At 40.2% G+C, this 20,616-nt stretch overlaps 1 protein-coding gene and 1 long non-coding RNA gene across 5 annotated transcripts in view; one reads left to right on the forward strand and one right to left on the reverse strand.

Moving 5' to 3' along the window:
- The window catches only part of LOC118922095 (contactin-associated protein-like 3), a 219,561-nt gene that overhangs the window by 195,047 nt on the left and 3,898 nt on the right, over positions 1-20,616 (forward strand). For all 4 annotated transcript variants that reach the window (XM_036904445.2, XM_057498476.1, XM_036904444.2 and 1 more), the window contains 7 exons: positions 3,548-3,718; positions 4,354-4,572; positions 6,491-6,730; positions 7,202-7,432; positions 8,553-8,686; positions 9,494-9,581; positions 20,240-20,470. In XM_036904445.2, the coding sequence (XP_036760340.2) occupies positions 3,548-3,718; positions 4,354-4,572; positions 6,491-6,730; positions 7,202-7,432; positions 8,553-8,686; positions 9,494-9,581; positions 20,240-20,470 (1,314 nt within the window). The remainder of the gene's footprint in view (positions 1-3,547; positions 3,719-4,353; positions 4,573-6,490; positions 6,731-7,201; positions 7,433-8,552; positions 8,687-9,493; positions 9,582-20,239; positions 20,471-20,616) is intronic.
- On the reverse strand, positions 8,570-20,342 carry LOC118922096 (uncharacterized). The gene is made up of 5 exons (XR_008996465.1): positions 20,219-20,342; positions 19,678-19,932; positions 18,853-18,958; positions 11,640-11,781; positions 8,570-8,678 (listed from the first exon to the last, which is right to left on the reverse strand). It is a non-coding gene; the product is annotated as an uncharacterized LOC118922096 (long non-coding RNA).

The raw sequence follows: 20,616 nt of genomic DNA on the forward strand, positions 1-20,616 counted from the left end.
TATTTGAAGAAATAATGGCTGAAAACTGTCCAAGTGTGACAAAAGATAGGCTTGAGAAGTTGAATGAACTTGAAAGAAGATAAACTCAAATTCATATCCAGACACATCATAAACTGCTGAAAACTAAAGACCATGAGAACATTTTTTAAATCAGCCAGAATAATGATGAATTATCTATAGAGGAATATCAATTCAAGTGACATTAAATTTCTCATCAAAAATACGGAGGCCAAAAGGAAGTGGCAAAACATTTCTCAAGTGCTGAAAGTGAAGAATTGTCAATTCATAAACCTGTATTCAGCAAAAACATCTTTCAACAATGAAGGTAACATAAAGAAGTTACCAGATGAAGGAAAATAGACTTCATTGCCAGAAGACATGCTTTAAAGGAAATTCTAAAGGAAGATTTTTCAGACAGAGGGAAATTATATCAAATGGAAAGAAAGCTGGAGTTTCTATATTAAAGTCTGTCCTTGAAAGCAAAGAAAATGTATAGGTATATAAAAAACTAAGAAGACATAAAAATCTTAAATATGTATGCTAATAACTGAGCTTCAAAATACATAAAGCAAAAACTGATAGGATGGAAAGGAGAAATAGAAAAATCCATAATTATAGAGAATCCAGTACTCTTCTCTCAACCCATGGAATTAATAGAGGGAAAATCATGGATATAGAGGACCTGAATGTCATCACAAACCAAGTAAATCTAACTGACATTTATAGAACACTCTACCAATAGCAGAATACATTCTTTTCAAATGCACATGGATATTTAACCTTGATATAGCATATTATGTGTCATAAAACAAATTTAGTAAATGTTAAATAATTTAAATCATACAAAATACATTGAATTAACTAGAAATAAATAGGAAAGGTACTGACAAAGTCTCCACTTAGAAATTAAACACCAAACTGTTAAATAATACATCAGTAAGAAGGTCTCAACAGATAACGTAAAATATATTGACCTAAGTGAAAGTATAAATACAGCATATCAAAATTGGTGAGAAGCAGTTGCAGTAGTGTTTAGAGGGATATATATTGTATTAAGTGCTTATATTATTAAAGAAAAAAGATACCAAAAATTGATAGTTTAAGCTTTCACCAAAAGAAACTAGAAAAAGAAGACAAAAATAAGCCTAAAGCAAGCAAAAAGAAGAAAATAATAAAGATAAGAATAGAAATTAAAAACAGAAAATAGAGATCTATGAAAACAAAACAAAGATCCATTTTGAAAAATCAGTAAAATTGGAAAACCTCTAGCAAAACTAAAGAGAGAGAGAGAGAAAGGTGGGATATCACCACAGACCCAACAGACATCAACAATATAATAAAGGGAACACTACCAACAAGTCTACACCCATAAGTACTGTAACACAGAAGAAATGGACCAATGAATGCCTTGAAAACCACCACCAACAAAAACTCACTTAAGATGAAACCAACAACTGCAATAGACTTCAAAGTAGTAATAGAATAGAATTTGTAATTAAAAACCTGGAAAAAAATACCCAGGCCAAGATGGTTCCCCTCGTGAATGCTAGCAAAGAAGGAATGACACCATATCTATACAATCTCTTCCAGCAAATAAAAGAGGAAATTACTTCTAACATTTTATGAGGCCAATATTGCCAAATCCCCAAACTGCAAAAAAATGGTAATTCCAGATGACATCATCACAAACATAGATGCAAGAAACCAAGAGTATTTAAAAGTAATACAATATCACCAAATGGCATTTATCCCAAGATACAAAGCTACTGAAGTATTTGGAAATCAATAAATGTAACTTCCCATATTAATAGCCTGAAGAAGAAAAATCACATCAGATGGTCAATTGCTTTTTCTGAATCAATCAATATGAACATGATAATTTGAATAATTATAATAAATTCAACATGATAGTGAATTTATATCCTGATAGCATTCACAATAAAGTTCCTAGCAAACTAGGAATAAAGGGTAACTTCCTCAGCCCTAATAAAGGATATCTATATAAAACATCTAACATCATAATTATTGTTGAAAATCTGAATGCTTCCCTCCTACCCCCCCAGATTGGGAACAAGGTAAAGATTTCCAGTCTCAGCACTTCCATTCAACAACTTCTATCATACTGGAAGTCCTAGTGAGTGCAATAATGTAAGAAAGAAAATACTGACAGATTGGAAAGCAAGAAAGAAGTCTATTTATTGATACACATATGATTGTCTACATAGAAAATCTCAAGTAAAATCTACAGGATACAAGGTCATCACAGACTAATTGATCATATTTTTCAACAATGTATAATTGGAAAGCAAAATTTATTAGATCATATCATTTTCAATAGCTCCAAAAGCATAATACTTAGGTGTACATTAACAAAGCATGTATAGGATCTGTAAACTAAAAAACTACTAAATGCTGAAGGAAGGAATAAAAATTTTTTAAAAAATGGACAGAGATAACTGCTCATGGTTTGGAAGAGTGAACGTAGGAAAGATGTCAGTTCTCCCCAAGTTGAACAGAAATTTCAAAGAGGGTATAAGAATGGCAAATAAGCACATGAAAAGATGTTCAATATCATTAGCTGTTAGACAAGGCAAACTAAAACCACAATGAAATACTACTACACACCAATTTTAATTGCTAAAATAAAACAAGATAAATACCAAGTACTGGTGAATGAAACAACTGGATCTTTTTATACTTTGTTGATGGGAATTAAAAAATGCTACAACCACTCTAGAAAACTATTTGGTGGTTTTGCATAAATTTAAACAGATACTTAACCTATGACCCAGGAATTCTACTCCTGGATGTTTACCGAAAGAAATGAAAACTGATGTTCACACAAAAACCTGTCCATGATGTTTATAGCAACTCTAATTTTAATTGGCCAAATCTGGAAACAACCCTAGTATTCTTTTAATGTGGACAAATAAACTGTGATGGAATACTGTACAGCAGTAAAAGAACGGGCTCTACATAAAACAACTTGAACAAATCTCAGAGGCTTTATGCTGAGTGAAAAGCCAGCCTCAAAAGGTTACATACTCCATTTATGAGATGCTAGGAAAAGGCAAAGTTATAGGGACAGAGATGAGATCATGGTTGCCTGGACTTAGGGGCAGGGGAGGGGAGAGTCTGACTGTAGGGGAAAAGCAAGAGGGAGTTTTTTGGGTGATGGAACTGTCCTTTATCCTGATTTTGGTGAGGCTTGCACTAATCCATCTGTGTATAAACATTCATGTAACTTCATCCCCAGAAAGTCAGTTTGCTCTATGGTAACTTCTTAAATAATACTGTTTTTTAAGAAATACAGGCCATTTCCAACATGATTATCCCTCCACTCAGTTGCAGCCATGTCCAGAATCTTAATCTTCAAATGCATTCTCATATAGACATTCACCTCGTGGCTACATGTTCAGGAGAACACCATAATGAAGGCGTGTGTAGATGATATTGAATTCTAAAAAATACTGGACATGTCAAATGTAATTGTTACTTGTTTTGTTTCATTCTAACTTTCACTGTCTTTTTTTCTTTTTGTAAACAGATTCATTTTGGAATTCAGCCTCCTTCAATACTGAGACTTCATACCTTCACTTTCCTACATTCCAAGGAGAGCTTAGTGCCGACATGTCTTTTTTTTTTAAGACAACAGCTTCTTCTGGGGTGTTTTTAGAGAACTTGGGGATCACAGACTTCATCAGGCTAGAGCTTCATGGTGAGCCACCCACTCTGGAGAAAGCCACAGGGTGCTCGGTGGTTAGCAATAACCCCTTAGTCACCTGATTCCTGATGTATTGCCAGTCCTCCTTCATCAGTTCTGTTTCTTATTAAACACTAGAATTCTGTCATTTCAAACAATAATTTTTTTTCAGAGAGTAAAATAATGATTCATGAAACACACAACAGTTTTGTGCTACTTTAACTGTATGTACAATCAGGTTATAAACCAAACTTGATACCAGATTACCAAATTATTTAATTGACTAGTAACATTGCTTATTCATGTATGCAAAGCTCAATTCCTTACCATTAAAATTTCACATACAGCTTTTAAAACTATATGAAAATTTAAACTACTTTGAAATAACTCACTCATATGAAGCCAGATAACATGTTTGTCTTCTATCTAAAGGTAAATATGCCCACTACTTAGGACTTAGTAAACCCTAAGGGGGAATATATTAACAACAGCTTTGTTTTTTTTCCTCCAGGACACAGATTTATTCTGCCCCCCACCAGCTCAGCATGGCATCCGTCTGCGTCATGTCACAGTCAGCTTTCATAATGTCGGTGCTTTTCCGTGTCCTCCCCTGTGAATAATTCCAGCAGCTCTCATATCTGTACTTCCAGCTCCTGCAGAAGTGACCTTTTCCTTTGATGTGGGGAATGGGCCTTGTGTGGTCACAGTGAGGTCCCCAACTCCCTTGAACGACAGTCGGTGGCACTATGTGAAGGCAGAGAGAAATATTAAGGAAGCTTCGCTTCACGTGGATCGGCTCCCTGGCGAGACCCGGCCTGCCCCCCCTGACGGGCATGTACGCCTACAGCTCAACAGTCAGCTCTTCGTGGGTGAGGGCTGGGGGGCACCGGGCTGCTCCCTGGGCAGAGGGGCGGGAAGGCCTGACCACAGGAGTGATGACAGCGGCGGCAGACTGCCACGGCCAGCACCATGTCCTCAGAGCCTGTTAAATGTTTAGTAGCTCTCCCATGGGTCATTGGACACAACTTACAGTTGACATAACAGAGGCTCTGAGAGATCAAGTGACTGGATCACAGACACCTGACTGTAGGAGCAGCCCAAACTGGTGCCGAGCCGGTTCCCAAGCCTGCACCCAGTGTCACAGAGTCTTGTATTTGTTTCGGTGACTTCTTAGCAATACTATTGATAAAACAATTAGCACTCCTCATCTGTGTCTCCCATTTCACTTCTCAGTTGAGTTAGAGAACCCACCTTGTAATTGGGATATAAGCCTGCAGGCTCCTCTGATAAACAGATTTAGGAGACCAGTGCAGCCACGCACAGCGGGACCCTGCAGCCCCTCGGGTTTGGGGTCTTCAGCCTCCTCCCTCTGCTGCCCTTGTCCCAAAGGCCGAGTTCATAACCTGCCTGGCTGTTGATTCGCATTGCCCATTCTTTACAGATAAGAGCTGTGGGTAATGGGAAGTCCTCCCTTTTTTACTTGCTTACTTTTTATTATGGTTTGTTTTTTCCAAAGGGAGAATAAATTTGGCTGCCGTACTTTTCAGACAGCTCTATTCTAGTTTGGAAATGAAGGAGATTAACAAATAATACCTCTCACTTAGCCATTTCTCATGTATTTTAAAGTAAAGAAGGATGCCAGTCTAATTAAAAACTGAATGATCACAGTCTAGCACACATCCTGCTTTGCTGGAGGCCACCTTCAGCGTCCAGGGGCTAATGCTGGGCAGTGAGTTCTGTGTGTGTGTGCATGTGTGTGTGGGCAACCCATGGCACCATCAAACTCAGCTTCGAGTATGGTTAGTTCTTACCGAGTTGAGACCTCACTTCAAGTCTTTGTACTGTGGATCAAATTAAACAATTTGTTTTCTGATTTTTAATCCTGAGGATTAATTAATGGAATTTATAGGAGCAACATTTGCATGAAAATTTACATAGAATTAGCATTGCCACTATGATAGTGTTTCTAAAGCCTGAGATACTACTTGAAAATTCAGATTTGGGGACCAGGCCCATGGAGTCAGGATCCCTGGGAATGAGCCCATATCGGCTTTAAGTGAGCACAGCCGACTCCTGTGCTCCATGTTTGAGATTAGGCTCATGTGGGACATGATGGAGACATGGAGAGGTACCTGTTATTCAGTTAATGCTCTGCGGCCTGACAGAGCCTCCAGGCTGCAGAAAGGCCCGAAGGCCTCCACTTCCATCTCACCCTTCCCGCTTTCTCTTTGTTCACACCTCCTCGGTTCCTTTTCACAGCTTCATTATTGAGAGCTCCTCTACGTATGAACTGGTATTGTGTATACTTACGAATTTGTAATATATATCAAATATATATATAATATATATACAATAATAAATACATGTATACACCTATACACACACATATATGTATATGTTGTACATAAATGTGTAGTATAGTTATATTGCAAAGATTTCTACCTATATAACCTTTATTATGCATGTCGTTGGTTATAAATTTAAACTTTAAAAAGGCTTGGTGGTCATTAGCTTATTCTTTACAAAGGAATGAGCATACAAATCTTTCCAAATATAACTTGAGGTATTTTTAGAATAAATGTTTACCAAGTTCAGCTTAAAAAGTATTTTCATTAATGGTTTATTCAGCACCATTTGATGGTTATTAACAGTTGATCACAGCCTGTCTTTTCAAATCTTTGTACATAAAACTCCAGAGGTCATTTTTCTGACATGTCCATCTGGCCTCATTGTGTCCCAAATGCGACCCCCAGGGATACATTTGCATTTGCACTGTTTCCCTTGCAGGAGGGACGGCCACCAGACAGAGGGGCTTCCTGGGATGCATTCGGGCCCTGCGGCTGAACGGGCTGGCCCTGGATCTGGAAGAAAGAGCCACCATGACACCAGGGGTGGAGCCGGGATGCCGCGGACACTGCAGCAGCTACGGACACCTGTGTCGCAATGGAGGGAAATGTACAGAGAAGCACAGGGGGATGGCGTGTGACTGCACCCTCTCTGCCTATGATGGGCCCTTCTGCGAGGATGGTGCGTGGGACCCACGAGCAGGTCGGGGAGGTGGGTGGAAGACCAGACAACTATGACCGTTTCTGGCACCTGACACTGCAAAAAAGGGATAAGGCAGTTCTCTGTGATAAACTGAAATAGAATGTTTCTGTCCCAAATTCCTCTACGCAATGTGGGAGGAGGTACAATTGATTTTGAGAAGTCTGTGGCTACTACTATTGGATCTGGATCACAGGGAAACTCTCTGAGGAGAGCAGTTATCTTCACATCTACATTTACACTGGACACTTAGTTTTATGTAAATCTGAGATGCAGCATTTTGGGGGCAATAATAAAGTATTGCTACTCAATTCTAGGCTATGGGAATATGGGGGGATTGCCATTATTACTTTCTCTTGAGATATTTCAGTATCAGAGATATTCTTAATACACATAAAGCAACAGCCACGCACTTACGTATTGCTAATGTAACAAAAATGTGTGTCATTCCAGAGATTTCTGCATATTTTGGAATTGGCTCCTCAGTTATCTACAATTTTCAAGAACATTACAATCACACCTCCAGTAAGAACTCTAGTTCCCTTGTGGCCTTATTTCGTGAGGACCTGACGCTGACTGGAGAGATGACCACACTGAGCTTCCGGACCACAGGGACCCCCAGCTTACTGCTCTGTGTGAGCTCCTTCTCTGAGGAGTACCTGTCCGTTATCCTCGCCCCAAATGGTGAGGGCCATCTCTGTAACAGCAAGATGACTGAATTGGCAAATTGTGACCATAATATGGGGAGTCCTTTCAGTGTTGACTACAGAGAGGAAGGGCAATTGCATGTGCTGTAACTGTCACTTTATTAGGATAGGTTTATTTTTCATTACAACCTGTAATGTTTATCACTAAAGTTAACATCTCAGTGATTACATCAAAATGCTTTTCTCCTATAAAAGTTTGATCATGTCATGTATTTAATATGCAACTCTGCTTCTTGTTATTAAACCATCAAAGTTAATATCCATAAGCATCAGATGAATTTGATTGTTATCACATCATGTCTCCATACAAGGAAAAGTGGAATGGAAGTTAATTCCATGGCTCAGGACATTCCAGGGCTTTTGCAGCTGCAGAACAAAGCCAAGCTCTAACCTTGCTTCATGGAGAATAAGGGGAGAAACTTAATTTCTGGAAAACCTTTCCACAATTTCTCGCTGACAGATCTATTACAGACAGCACAGGGGTTATGGAGTAGAGTGTGTATCTGTGAAGGAGACCAGTGTGCAGATCGGGAGATTGAGATATTGTAGCAAATCAGTCACTTCTCTCTTTTCTCTGTTTATTGATTTCTCTTGTTGCTTGATTATGGTAGAAACAGTAGGAAGAAATTGCTGGTTGTGCAAAATAATTAATTATGTGAATGTCAGCAATACATTAATATGCATTTAAATAAGCCAAATTAAAGATGAGCTTATAGAAACTGGATATTAATGCAATATTGCTTGAGGTTTTGCCATTTAATTATATGAACACCACATGAATAATTAACTGAGTCTGGCTCAGAATCTTCATATGCTTCAGATTTCTTCCTTTAATTAAGGAAAATGGAAGAACCTGGAAAGAGACCATTTGGTCTTGACTTTTAAAATAGTGTAATTGGATTCTGAATTTGGCCCCAGAATAGCACATAAAGGAATAGTCACAAGACCAAGAAAAGTGACTATTGAAGCACTTAAGTGAATGTGCAATAGATTCAAATCGCATTAAATAAATAAAAATAAAACATGCTGTAGAGTCTGCATTGACAGTTATTGTAAAATTGCATTTTAGTTAAAAATGTTCTTTTTCTCTTCTTCAGGAAGTCTGCAGATCAGATATAAGCTAGACAGACATCACGAGCCTGATGTTTTTAACTTTGGTTTTCAAAACCTGGCTGACGGGCAGCTTCACCAGGTGAAGATTAACAGAGAAGCAGCAGTGGTCTCTGTAGAGGTAAGATTGTAAATTAATAGCAGCAACGGTCATCCAAAGGGGGTGCTTAGCATGCATGACCAAAAACAAAAATTTGATAATAAATCCTAATAAAGAAATACAGATACAGTGCAAGTGCAGAACAACCTTCAGGAAGTCTTACTAGGGCAGAAAATGTAGCAAAGATGTTTTGTTTAGTGCTGTTGGTTGGGTTAAGCCAGGATTGTCATGGATATTAATGTTTGACATTTGAAATACCTAGGTGACCTCACTGGTATTACTTTACCTGGTAGGATATGGCTAGTGTATCATAGTGACTCCTGGAGACATGCCAGTGGGAAGCAAAAGAGCAAATGCTACATAAAATTAAACACAAAGGAAATAGCAAGATCTTGCTTACAGTGAGGGTCTATTTTTAAAAGTATCAGAATTTAAGGTATGCATTGTCCCTGGGTTTTGAAGAATAACCTTTATATATTGACTCTGTATGCATAATAATATTTTTCTGCTCATGTTACAAATTTCCTTTTGAAGTAAGAAAAAGCTCTAAGGTTTAAAATAGTTCATTGCCAGCTCTTCGTGGATTGTACCAATTTCAGATACTTAAACCATGAAGAAATATAGAAGGGAAGGGACAGGCAATGGGCTGAAGTGGAATTTGAGATATTGTAAACATTGTTACAAAACAGTTTTCTCCTTTAACTTTTGTGATAGCATGAATATATGATTTACTTTTGCCATTTTGTTTGGTCTCCCTTTGATTCCCATCCTCTCATCATCAAAATTGCTCACTATTTTGATGTTTGCTTCTCATGGAATATTTAATAGGTTAACCAGAGTGAAAGGAGACAAGTCATCCTGTCATCAGGGACAGAATTCAATGCTGTCAAATCCCTTATGTTGGGGATGATTTTAGGTAAGTGGCAGGAAGAGTGTTCTGCCATCCCGCACCCCTGACCAGCACGGATCAGAAGTGTTAGATTTGCAAAAACTCATCATGCTGAAAGACACTTTGTCCTGTTCTCGACTGCCCAGTGAGTGACAGTCAGGGTGGAAGCTGCGCTCTTGTCTGAGAGCACACAGAATAATAGTACATGCGACCTGGTAGATGAGCAAGGGCCTCCTGGACAGAGAAAGGCCTCAACACCTGCTGCCATGCTTGACAATCAAGCATGAAGAAACTTGGTATTTTTCTAACAAATGAGGAAAGCTGAAATTCAAGCAGGTATTGGTTCACAAATTACATATTAATCAGGGGTCAAATGCAGAAGTCATTTTAATGATAAGTCTAGATTTATTTATAAGAGAATAAGAGGAAAGATTGTTTTTCTTTTAGCAAGTGAATACACTTTGGGCCGTGGCCTGAGCTGTGTTTTGCCTGCGGACTGCGGTAAGGTGTATTCATTGCTCCCAGCTGCTTTTGGAAAACCACAGCCTAAATATCCCATGACATCTTTAGAGCTGCCAGCTTTTCTCCATGAAATCACCAAGGAACAACCATACTTTACTATGCAGACATCAGCTCATTTATGCTTTTATTTTTCCTCTTGTCACCAAGAATTAAACTGAAATAAAAATCAACTTTGAAAGGTATTTCTTTTTTTTTAATCATATATAAACTATACATTTCATTGGTACTTAAAGTTATTTGTAGGACACCTGCTTATGTGCTGTTGATTATTCCTGCTCTGGTACTTGAAACTCATCTGGCTGTCTTTAGTCCTGCATTATCAGTGGAATATTCATTACCCTTTCTGCCATTTATGCATTGTTCCTTTGACCATTTCTTCTGCCCCCTGTGCATATAACATTACAGACTGTAGGATATAAAGAAGGCACATGAATGGATGTTCAAAATATGTTGAGAATCACAGTGATGACTAAAACTATCACATTTTTTCAAACAGATGATGGGCAATAAACTTACAACTTATTTTGCAGACAGGAAATGTTACAAATTGCAGGGCTCTCCCATGCTGCTCTTGTAAATGGTGAAAACAAACATGTGATGTCTAGATAGTGCAGAATTAAACGCTCTAAGTTGGTCATATGTGGTTATAGATGGAGATTAAGCCAAGTAAGGAGGGTATGGGAATTCTTTGCTATAAGAATAATGTTTAAGCACAGGATAGTGAGTAGCAGCTTCAGGCGGAGTGGCGGCCTGAAAGGTGGGTGAAAATCTTGCCTTGGCCACATATTGCACAGGCAGCTTGCACTGCGTGTCTTTCCACATGGTTCTGGTCCCACTCCCTGAGTGTGGGCCAGTAATTGAGCAGTTAACATGGGAAAATAAGAATGCTTGTTTGCCATTGAGTGTTGGGAGATGTTTACAGGTATGGCAGCCCATTGTAGAGGTGAGTATCATAGTCTCCAGTATTGGCTATAGATGTGTTTCCTAGGCATTGCTGGACATCCACATGTGTGTGATTTTAATAGATTTTTTTATTCTATTTAGAACTGTGGCATAATGTTGGAAACCACAAAGAATTGGAAGAACAATTGAAAGAAATAAACTGGTCCCCCAAATTTTACCCATGAGAATAACCATGTATGTTTAGATAGAGAAGGTTATGAGATCCCTTGAAGTTCAAAGATCCCACTGAGTTTTAGAGAACAGTGGGATGGTACCCCATCCTTGGCTGTCAGCTGAACAATATAATTTTTTTCAACCTACAAGGGGTGAAGAATTTGCTCCCTTTCTTTGAATCTGATATTGAACTTGACTCTCTGGCCCAACAGATAGCTCCTGCACTTGGTTTGCACAGAGTGAGTAATTGATCACCTCTGGGATGTGCAAACCTCAGAGCTGTCCTCCTGTGCAGTGGTGCAGGTTGTAAGTGGAGAGGTGGTTCTGTCTGCCCCCCGCAATCTGATCCCTCCCTCATTGCGAACAGATAGCCGTGTGCACCTTTCCCTGGCCGCAAGGACAGATATGGTCAGTAAACAAAACAAACACGGGCCATACACAACTTACAGCCTTCAGTGAATCCAGCTTCTGACAAGAGAGGTGAGGGATGTTCAGAAATGTATGTGACACAAGGTAGAAAGTTGCCATCAGTAAGTGTGAAATGGACATAAGAATATTTTTAAAGACAATTTGGCTTCAAATTTATTATCTGTAAGAAATATGGGAGAGATGGAAATTACTTAATAACTGCATTATATGAAGGGAATCATTTTAATAAAAAAGTAGAATAATGAGTTTTATTATATAAATTTTAATTTTCCTGCAAGGTAATATATAGAGGACAACAGCACAGAATTGAAGATGATAATGTATTTTTTCAAGAATGATATATTCAAAAGCATCTCTTTCAGGCTATAAAAATTAAAGTTGAAATTCAGCAATGAAGTTTATAGCCTGAAGCAATTGAGTCTAATAAAACTATAAATATTAATTTCATCTGTGCCTAGGGGTATGCATTTTGATCAAAGGCTAATAAAACTTTTCATGTTCTAGGTTTTAGGAGGGCTTCTGATTCTACTGCCACTTTGAGATCCTAAGTACAGGACTTCAGTTTTGGGTTCAAATTTAGAGTATAAGCTGAGCTTCCTTTCATAAACTTAGAGTAAAACACACCACCAGATTGACTAATATAAGGAGCCATTAATTTTCCAAAGAGAGTTGTCCCAAACTACGGCAAGTTAACTTACTTCTTGTTAGCTGTTTTGATTCATTAAGTTATCCGTCATTTAAAAAGTTTTGGTGGGCCCTCATATTCACTTTGACTTCATTTTGGATATGCCCAGTGCCTAGCAGAGAGCACATACTATACCCCCCTCATAGCACTTGCAATACAGTAGGGAATACAAACAGTAAAATAGTATTCATGACTAATCTAATTAATCATTATTACTATTTACCATGATGTGCTTTGGAAAAATGGCTCAGTGTTATCCTCTCCTTAACATGCTTGTTAAGAACATCCTTGTTCTTCCCATTCTTCTGTGGCCTTAATAATGATCAATCAGGCTAAGTTTTCCCAGTTTCTGTAAAATAACCTCAGTGTAATATTGCCTTAAATGTTATCTTTAGATTTCTGAGTTTCTATCTAGTGTTGACTCTGAACAGCTATTAGCCCCAAAGTATGAGGCATTTAAAATACAACCACCAGTCAGGTGCTTGGGCATTTTTTCTGTTTCATTTCCCCAAAGATTTTTGTATAATTGGTATTCTTTTGATTTTTTTGTGTGTATGTGCATGAAAAAATCCCAAAATATGAAACCAAAACCAAAATGTGTTTTTAAGTATGCAGACTAAAGATGTGTCTTTCTGTCTCCTTCTGGGGGAGAATACAATAGGCTGCATATAGTTCAGACCAATATAGTCATATAGGAAAAACTTACTAGCAGTTCAATTTTCTGTGTGGGGGGAAAGCATTGTATGTTAAACTGGAGCTCCGTGTATGAGAATTGAGTAATAAATAATTTGTAGAAATTGCCTACTGAGACCTGCTTGATAAGATTAGAGTTTAGATATTAAAAACTCTGTTGACATATATGGCATATGTTAGTCTTAGCCAGGCTCAGCCTAAGAATTTATTTAATTTAGAAGGAAAGTTACACAGCAGAAAGACACAGAGTTTATTAAATTTCAGGAATATGAATATAAATGCAAAAATCCTCAACAAAATATTAGTAGATGTATTCAGTCACATATAAAAATTATATATCATGACCAAGTAAAATTTATCCCAGGAAATTAAAGTTGGCTCAACAGATAAAAATTAGTCAAATAATATACCATATTAATAGAATAAAGGACAAAGACTAATATTTTCCAAAGCACATGAACATTATCAGTTCAACAGACACAGAGAAAGCATTTTTTAAAATCCAATGTGTTTTTGTAATAAAAACACTAGGAATAGAAGGGAACTTCCTTACATGGAAAAGGACATCTACAAAAAAAACACTACTAACATCATACTTAATGGTGAAATAATGGAAATGTTCCCATACGATCAGAAAAACATGGGGATGTCCACTTACCACGTTTTGTGGTACAGGCTTGGGCCAGGGATAGTAAGCAAGAAAAAGAGTAGAAAGCATCTAGATGAAAAAGGAAGAAGTAAAATTCTCTCTATTTGTAAAGGGCATGATCTTGTGAAGAATCCATAAAAAAGCTACTAAGAGCTACTAGCAAACAGTTTCTGCAAATGTACAAGATCAATATACAAAAACTTAATTGTATTTCTATATACTAGCAATGAACAGAACAAAGATGAAGAGTGAAATGAAAATTCCATTTACTGTAGCATCAAAAGAAATAGAATACTTAGGAACAAGCTTAATAAGAAAAGTGCAAGTCATGTATACTGAAAGCTACATAGATCACTGTTGGAAGGAATTACAGAAAATTTACATAAATGGAGAGACATCTGTGTTCATGGATTAGAAGACTTAATATTGCTGAGATGGTAGTGCTGCCCAAATTGATCTATAGATTCAGTACAACTATCAAAATCCAAGTAGCCTTTTATGGAGAAATTGACAAGTTGATCCGAAAATACACATGGAAATGCAAGGAGCTCCAGATAGCCAAAACAGTCCTGGAAAGAAGAACAAGTTGGAGTTCTCTGATTTCAAAACTTAGTACAAATCCGTGGTAATCAAGATTGTGTGGTACTGCTATAAAGATAGACATATTGATCAATGGAATGAATTGAGAAATAAAACTATGTACTTACGGTCAATTGACTTTTAACATTGGTGCCAGTTCCATACAATAGAGAAAGAATGGTCTCTTCAACTAGTAGTGCTGGGCCAACTGGATGGCCACAGATTCAAAAAGTGATGTTGGACCCCTGCCTGATACCATATATAGATTAACTCAACATGGATGATAGACCTAAACGTGGGAGCTAGAATTATAAACCCTGAGAGCAGAACATACTTGTAAGTCTTTCTAACCTTGAATCATACAACAGTTTCTCATATAAGGTTTCTCAAAAGTCTTGTGTTAGATCACGGTTTCTCAAAAGCACAAACAGCAAAAAAAAAAGATAAATTGGATCTCATCAAAATTAAAGACTTTGGTAATTCAAGGAACACTGTCAAGAAAGTGAAAAGATAAACCACAAAATGAAGAGAAATATTTGTGAGTCATGTACCTGATAAGGAACTCTTATACAGAAATACATAAAGGACTCTTAGAACTAAACAATAAAAAGACAAATAATCCAACTTAAAAATGGCCAAAGGATTTTCAAAGAAGATACACAAAGGACCAACACAAAAAATGCTCAAAATCATTAGTCATCAAGGAAATGCAAATCCAAACCCTAGATGCAAATTTCATACCCAGTAGGATGACTGATAAAGAAGACAGTGTCAAGAGTTGTAAAGGATGTACAGAAACTGCATTACTGTTGGGAATGTAAAGTGGTGAGGATAAACAGTTTGGCAATTCCTTAGAAAATTAAAGCACAGTTGCCATATGAGCCAGCAACTCCACTCCTAGGTATATGCCCAAGAGAATTGAAAATACATGTCCACACAATATGTGTACACAAATCTTCATAGCACTATTGTTCACAATAACCAGAAAGTGGGAATGACCCCAGTGTCCACCAACTAAGGAATAGATAAGCAAAGGTGCAATAAAATATTAGCTATAAAAACAAGTACCGATACCTGCTACAACATGGATGAACCTTGAAAACATTAAGCTAAATGAAAAAAATAAACTCAAAGGGCTACATATTGTATGATTTCTTCTATATGAAATGTCCAGAAGTAATCCATGTAAACAGAAAGTAGTTAGTTTTGCTGGCGGGGAGTAGGAATGCTCACTACTGCATACAAGGTGGCTTCTGGACTGATGAAAAGATTCTGCAATGAAATACTGATGATGGCTTTACAACTTTGTGACTATACTAAAAACCCACTGAATTGCACACTTGAAATGGCTGAATTTGATGGTATGTGGATTTTGTCTCAATAATAGGACAGAAACCCATGAGATTTATTTCTTTTGCCACTGCCTTTTCTGTACATGGACCTGGCAGAGTTGGAACAATGAGCCATAACGATATTTATTCTAAAGTGTGAATGAGTTTACTCAAGAATAGGATGAGATGGAAGATAGAGTCAAGAGCTGGGAGGGCGCAGGGTTCAGGACCCCTGAGACGGAACAAGCGTGCATCAGAGGCAAGCTAGACAGGCCTGGTCGCAATTTGGAAAGGGCTAATTAGCTAGGTGTAACGTGTGTAGACTTCTGACGGTATCACTTTTCATGTAAAAGGGTGGCAGAGACTGCTCATGCGTCGCCATAGGAAGAGTTGATACTGTTTACTGAAGACTCTTCTCCCAGTAAATCCCTGCTGGCAGTGCTTGTTCAAAGGGCCTGGAGTCCTCAGTCTCCACTGATGTCTTCCCAGGTGTAAGCTGCAAGGGCCAGGTCGTTTGGTGTGGTGGGAGAGAGGGTGGAAAGGAGGAATAATTCACTTTCTTCTGACTCAGAAAATCAGGTCCCTCCAACTCGTAATTATTGGAAAGACAGACTGAAAAAGTCTGTCTAATAGTCATTTTGTGGCTGTGTTGTTTATTTAGGGTAAAGGAAGTGCACTCAGTCGCTTTATGAACTCTAAATAAATAGTAGGTCGAAATTTATATTCAGTCTATTTATGTGCATTCTAGCTGCTTTCAATCACCAGAATGTTTTTAACATCCATCCCTGCCGTTGCATGTAATAGTCATTCTCCTGCTTCCTGTTCTGTGTCATCTTTTATTGCATGAACACACTACAGTTTGTTTACCTCACAGTGATGGGCAGCTGGATTATTTCCAGTTGGGAGCTATTAATCTCCTGTATTAGCTTTACAGTTGTACCTCCTTGTATTTTTTTATCAGCTACTCTTAAGATTAATTAGGTATCTTGGATTTATTACATCCTAATTTGAATGCAGACTTCTCAAATTATGAAAGACTTAGAACACTTTATTTCCTTTCCCATCCCTTGTGCCATTGTCACTTGTTTTTCACTTTATTTTTCCCCCAGGACACTATTATTGCTGTTGTCTTAACAGGCCATATTCACTTCAGTTTATCCCCACATTTTCACTTTCTGATGCTCTTCATTGCTTCCTACGTCCCATGAGCCACTCACCTTGATTCCTGATTTGTGCTTGCTGATGAGAGCCTCCGAGAATCTTGAAAGTGCTCCTGCTGACTGTTTAGGGCACTGCCAGTGCCTTTCTGAGGCTCTGCTCACTGTGGGTAGCAGGCAGCTCTTGACACACATTTGAATTCCTTGGTCCTTCCTTTTCCTTGCAAACCTTTTTAAAAAATATTCTTCCTCACAAAAGCACAAATTACCCCACACGTTGGAATGCACAATCTTGGCAGTATATATTAAGGGCAACACTACCCAACACCTGAAATAGTTGAGAATTTTTACCTTCTGAATTGTTGGAAATTTTTGTTCTCAAAATTTCCTACTGTAGACATTTCTTAAGAGAGAAAATAGATGTTTTTATTTAAAGTGACGTAGGGATTGTACCCAAAACTACAATGGTCGTGCACTTTATCTATGGCCCTTAGCCCACTCTTCCCTCAACATTGCTTTGCTGCATGACCACACCCACTCTCTCAGCCCCTCCTTGTCTAGTTCCAAGCTGCACTTGACCCCTTACTTCCTGTTAATATACCTGTCTTCTCTCAGTAGGAGTTGGTCAGATATTTACTCCCTGATGCATAAATTTCTAATTATGCACTAAGTATTCTCCTAAGGTTTCCCCCACATTTTATTTTTAATTTACATTTTAAAGGGAGGAAAATTTTGGAGCCAAAAGGAAGGAACTTTAATGATGGAATTTCAGGAGTCAGCTACTCGGGAAGCTAGAGGTGCCCTCATTGTCTTTCTAAGCACAGTTCTGTTAATTGTGTGGCCCCAGTTCTGGGAGTCGGCTGCCTGGACCATAACATTTGCCTCCACTTCCGGTTAGAGCTACTCGGGCCTCTGAACTGAGAAGCTTCAGCAGCCCAGCCAGCAGGAAGGGGGTGGTGGGGAGCTATGAGTGATGGAGCTGGGGTGGGACTTGCCCTCTGGGCTGGAGGAGAGCATAGCAATCCAGGGGGGGAGTGTGGACCCTGGGAAACACTTGGCTCTCAGAGAACTCGGGGACCTCCAGAGGGAAGGTCACACTGCTCAGCATGACTGCCTGTCCTCGATGTCCCTCCCAGATCTGAGGAGGAGCTGGATCAGTGGGCGACATCCCTTCTAGTATGGGAAAGGTGAGGGAGAGAGGCCTCTTGATACACTTGGTTTGGGTCCCGACGGTGTGCCGGAGAGGCAGAGAGCTGCACTGACCAAATTGTCAGGACCTTGATGTCATATGAGACCCCTAACCGTGAATTCCCAAATAAGCAGACCAATAAGTAAGTAAATACTAATGCCACTCCTAAAGGAATCTAAAAGCAAGGGGGCACATAACAAATGAAATTTCCCACATGAAAATAGAGCTATTAAAGAAGACAGAAAACAACTAGGATAGAATTTGTCACTCAAGAAGATAAAGTCTCACACACACATACAAACTCTGGGAATTCAAGTAAGTATGATTTTTCAAAATTCTACTGGGTCATTCAAAGGAGACAGTCATCACTGGTTATCCTTACATAGTGTCCTGGAAAAAAGAGGAATGAGGAGGGAAGGTAAAAGATATTTTAGTTTTTTGTCAGTCTTTTACATAGGAAATATTTATTTTTGCAACTTTAAAATCACTGAACAGAATTTCATAAGTCCAAGTGGCTGCCAATAGATTTGTTGAAAGTCTCAAAGTTAGGCCATTTTTCTTGAAGGTACAGCTCTTTTCTAAACCAAAAGGAATAAAACACAAAAGAGACTTGGTTGTCACAAATGACAGACTGAAACATTAAGATGGAGTTGAATAGGCAGAAGGTGAGCCTATAGTAAAATTGAAGAACCCCCTCACCAGTCTGTAGGGAAGCACAACTTTACCTCCTCCCTCTCAGGTTCTGTTACTGGGCCTGAGAATTAAGTGGACATAAACAATACAGGAGAAAAGCATACCTATTTTAAAATACACAGCGGAACCCCTGTAGGACAATGAAGATCCCACAGGCAAATAGGCCCAAGTGTTTGTTTGTATACTAGGGTGAACAGTCTTGACTCTGGGCCAGTAACACTGTGGGGAGAAGAAAGCCAGACCAGACTCCTTTACCAAGGTTTGGATGGACAGATCACTCTCAGACTGGACTCCCATCTCTGGCTGTGGTAGTTCCTCTTTCCTCCTGGTGCAGGGAGGCAGCTTTTCCCAGGAGTTGTATCTCCACTAGCAGGGGGGGAAAAAAGCAGGAGGTCAGAGTATCTTTCTCGCACCTGCTCGTTTTCAAAATAATCCTTATGCCAAGCTAGCATATTTTGGAGAGGCGAATTTTGCCACCCTTTGAGTAGAAGAAGCTTCAGGGTAGGTTCCTTAACTTTGCTAAGAGGACAGAGATAACTTTCGTTACCTTGACATTCAGTATAGCTCAGTGGCGTGAGGTGGCTGCCAACCGTGGAGTGCATTTTTACCTTGAGCCAATGCAAGTAACCTTTCATGGCAGGTGGGTGTTCTGTACTCGCACCATACCTTGAGAGTGCCACATTTGAAAAGGTTTCGACAGCCAAACTGCCCACAGAATGGTGGTAAATAGAATTCAGTTTATTGATTTTAACACATCTTGCATACATCCTGTGGAACACACTAAGTGCAGGGGTGGGGGGAATAAAACACACTGGCTGCCAGCAGCCCACCACCTGTGATGTGAGAGACACACATAATCCAGGAGACTGACTTTCTGTAACTGATCCCACAGGTGAGGCAGCAGGCAGTGTGCTCACACACCCTAGTCCCAGAGTTTGAATCTGAAATATGTCCAAAAGGCATAATGGAAAATAATGTGTTAAGAAAAGGTCCCCCACTTGAGTGACCTTAGTTACTAGAATCTTATGCCACTAACTTCAGATAGGAAGCAAAGCACAGTGTTATGCTGTGAGCATTAACTAACCTCAGTAGGCGTTCAGCACAACGCGCAGCCTGCGGGAGCCGTTTCAGCTCAGAGAAAAGGGCGAGGAAACGGACCTGGCTACACATGGCGGGGCGGGGAGCTGACAGCAGAGGCCAAGTGCCCTCACGCGGAGGCGGTTTGCTCGGGGGTCACAGCATCATCAAATGGACGAATCGTCCTGCTCTCCTAAGTTAATCGCTGCTCTTCAGCCGCCCAACCTCAGTCCGCTTGGGGTGAGGGCGGGGGCCAGACTGGGGGGACAAAACTCAATGTCTGGGAAGAGGACACGCACCCCTGTGCAGGGGAGCCAAGAAGGTGGGGTTGGGGTCCCCACGGCGGACCCCGCTCAGGAAGGGGCCCATGGGGTGTCGGGAACAACCAGACAGAGGTGTCCGTCAGGAGGCTCCCAGTGCGCTGCCCCACCCCCAAGCCCAGGAGACGTTTCACCAACCACCTAGGTCACTGGCCACACATCCTGCTTAAAAACAGTTTAATGGCCATTTGCGGCCCGCCCGTTGGCGCGGTGCCCGCGCTCACCCTGCCCTCCTCTGCCCGCAGGGCCCCTGGGCGCCGACGCCGCCACTCTGCGGGCCGGCGCGCGCGGCTTCACCGGCTGCCTCTCGGCCGTGCGCTTCGGGCCCGTCGCCCCGCTCAAAGCCGCGCTGAGCCCCGGCCGCCCCGGCCCGGCCACCGTCCGCGGACCCGTGGCCGCCGCGCCCGGCTGCGCCCAGAGCGCGGAGCCCCGAGCGCCGGCGCGGGAGGCCACCTGGCGGCCGGCGGGAGGCGCAGGTGCGTGGCCGGGGTCCCCGGGGCGCCCGTCGGCTCCCTCCGCGGCTGGTCGCGCGCCCCCGCCGCTGCCCGCCTTCCCTCGTGCTGGCGGGCCTCGGAAGCCGCCTTCCCATTCTCCTTTGTCCTCCTCCCTTTTCCTCCTGTAG

The sequence above is a fragment of the Manis pentadactyla genome, chromosome 3, assembly GCF_030020395.1.
Source record: "Manis pentadactyla isolate mManPen7 chromosome 3, mManPen7.hap1, whole genome shotgun sequence".
Classification (NCBI taxonomy): domain Eukaryota; kingdom Metazoa; phylum Chordata; class Mammalia; order Pholidota; family Manidae; genus Manis; species Manis pentadactyla.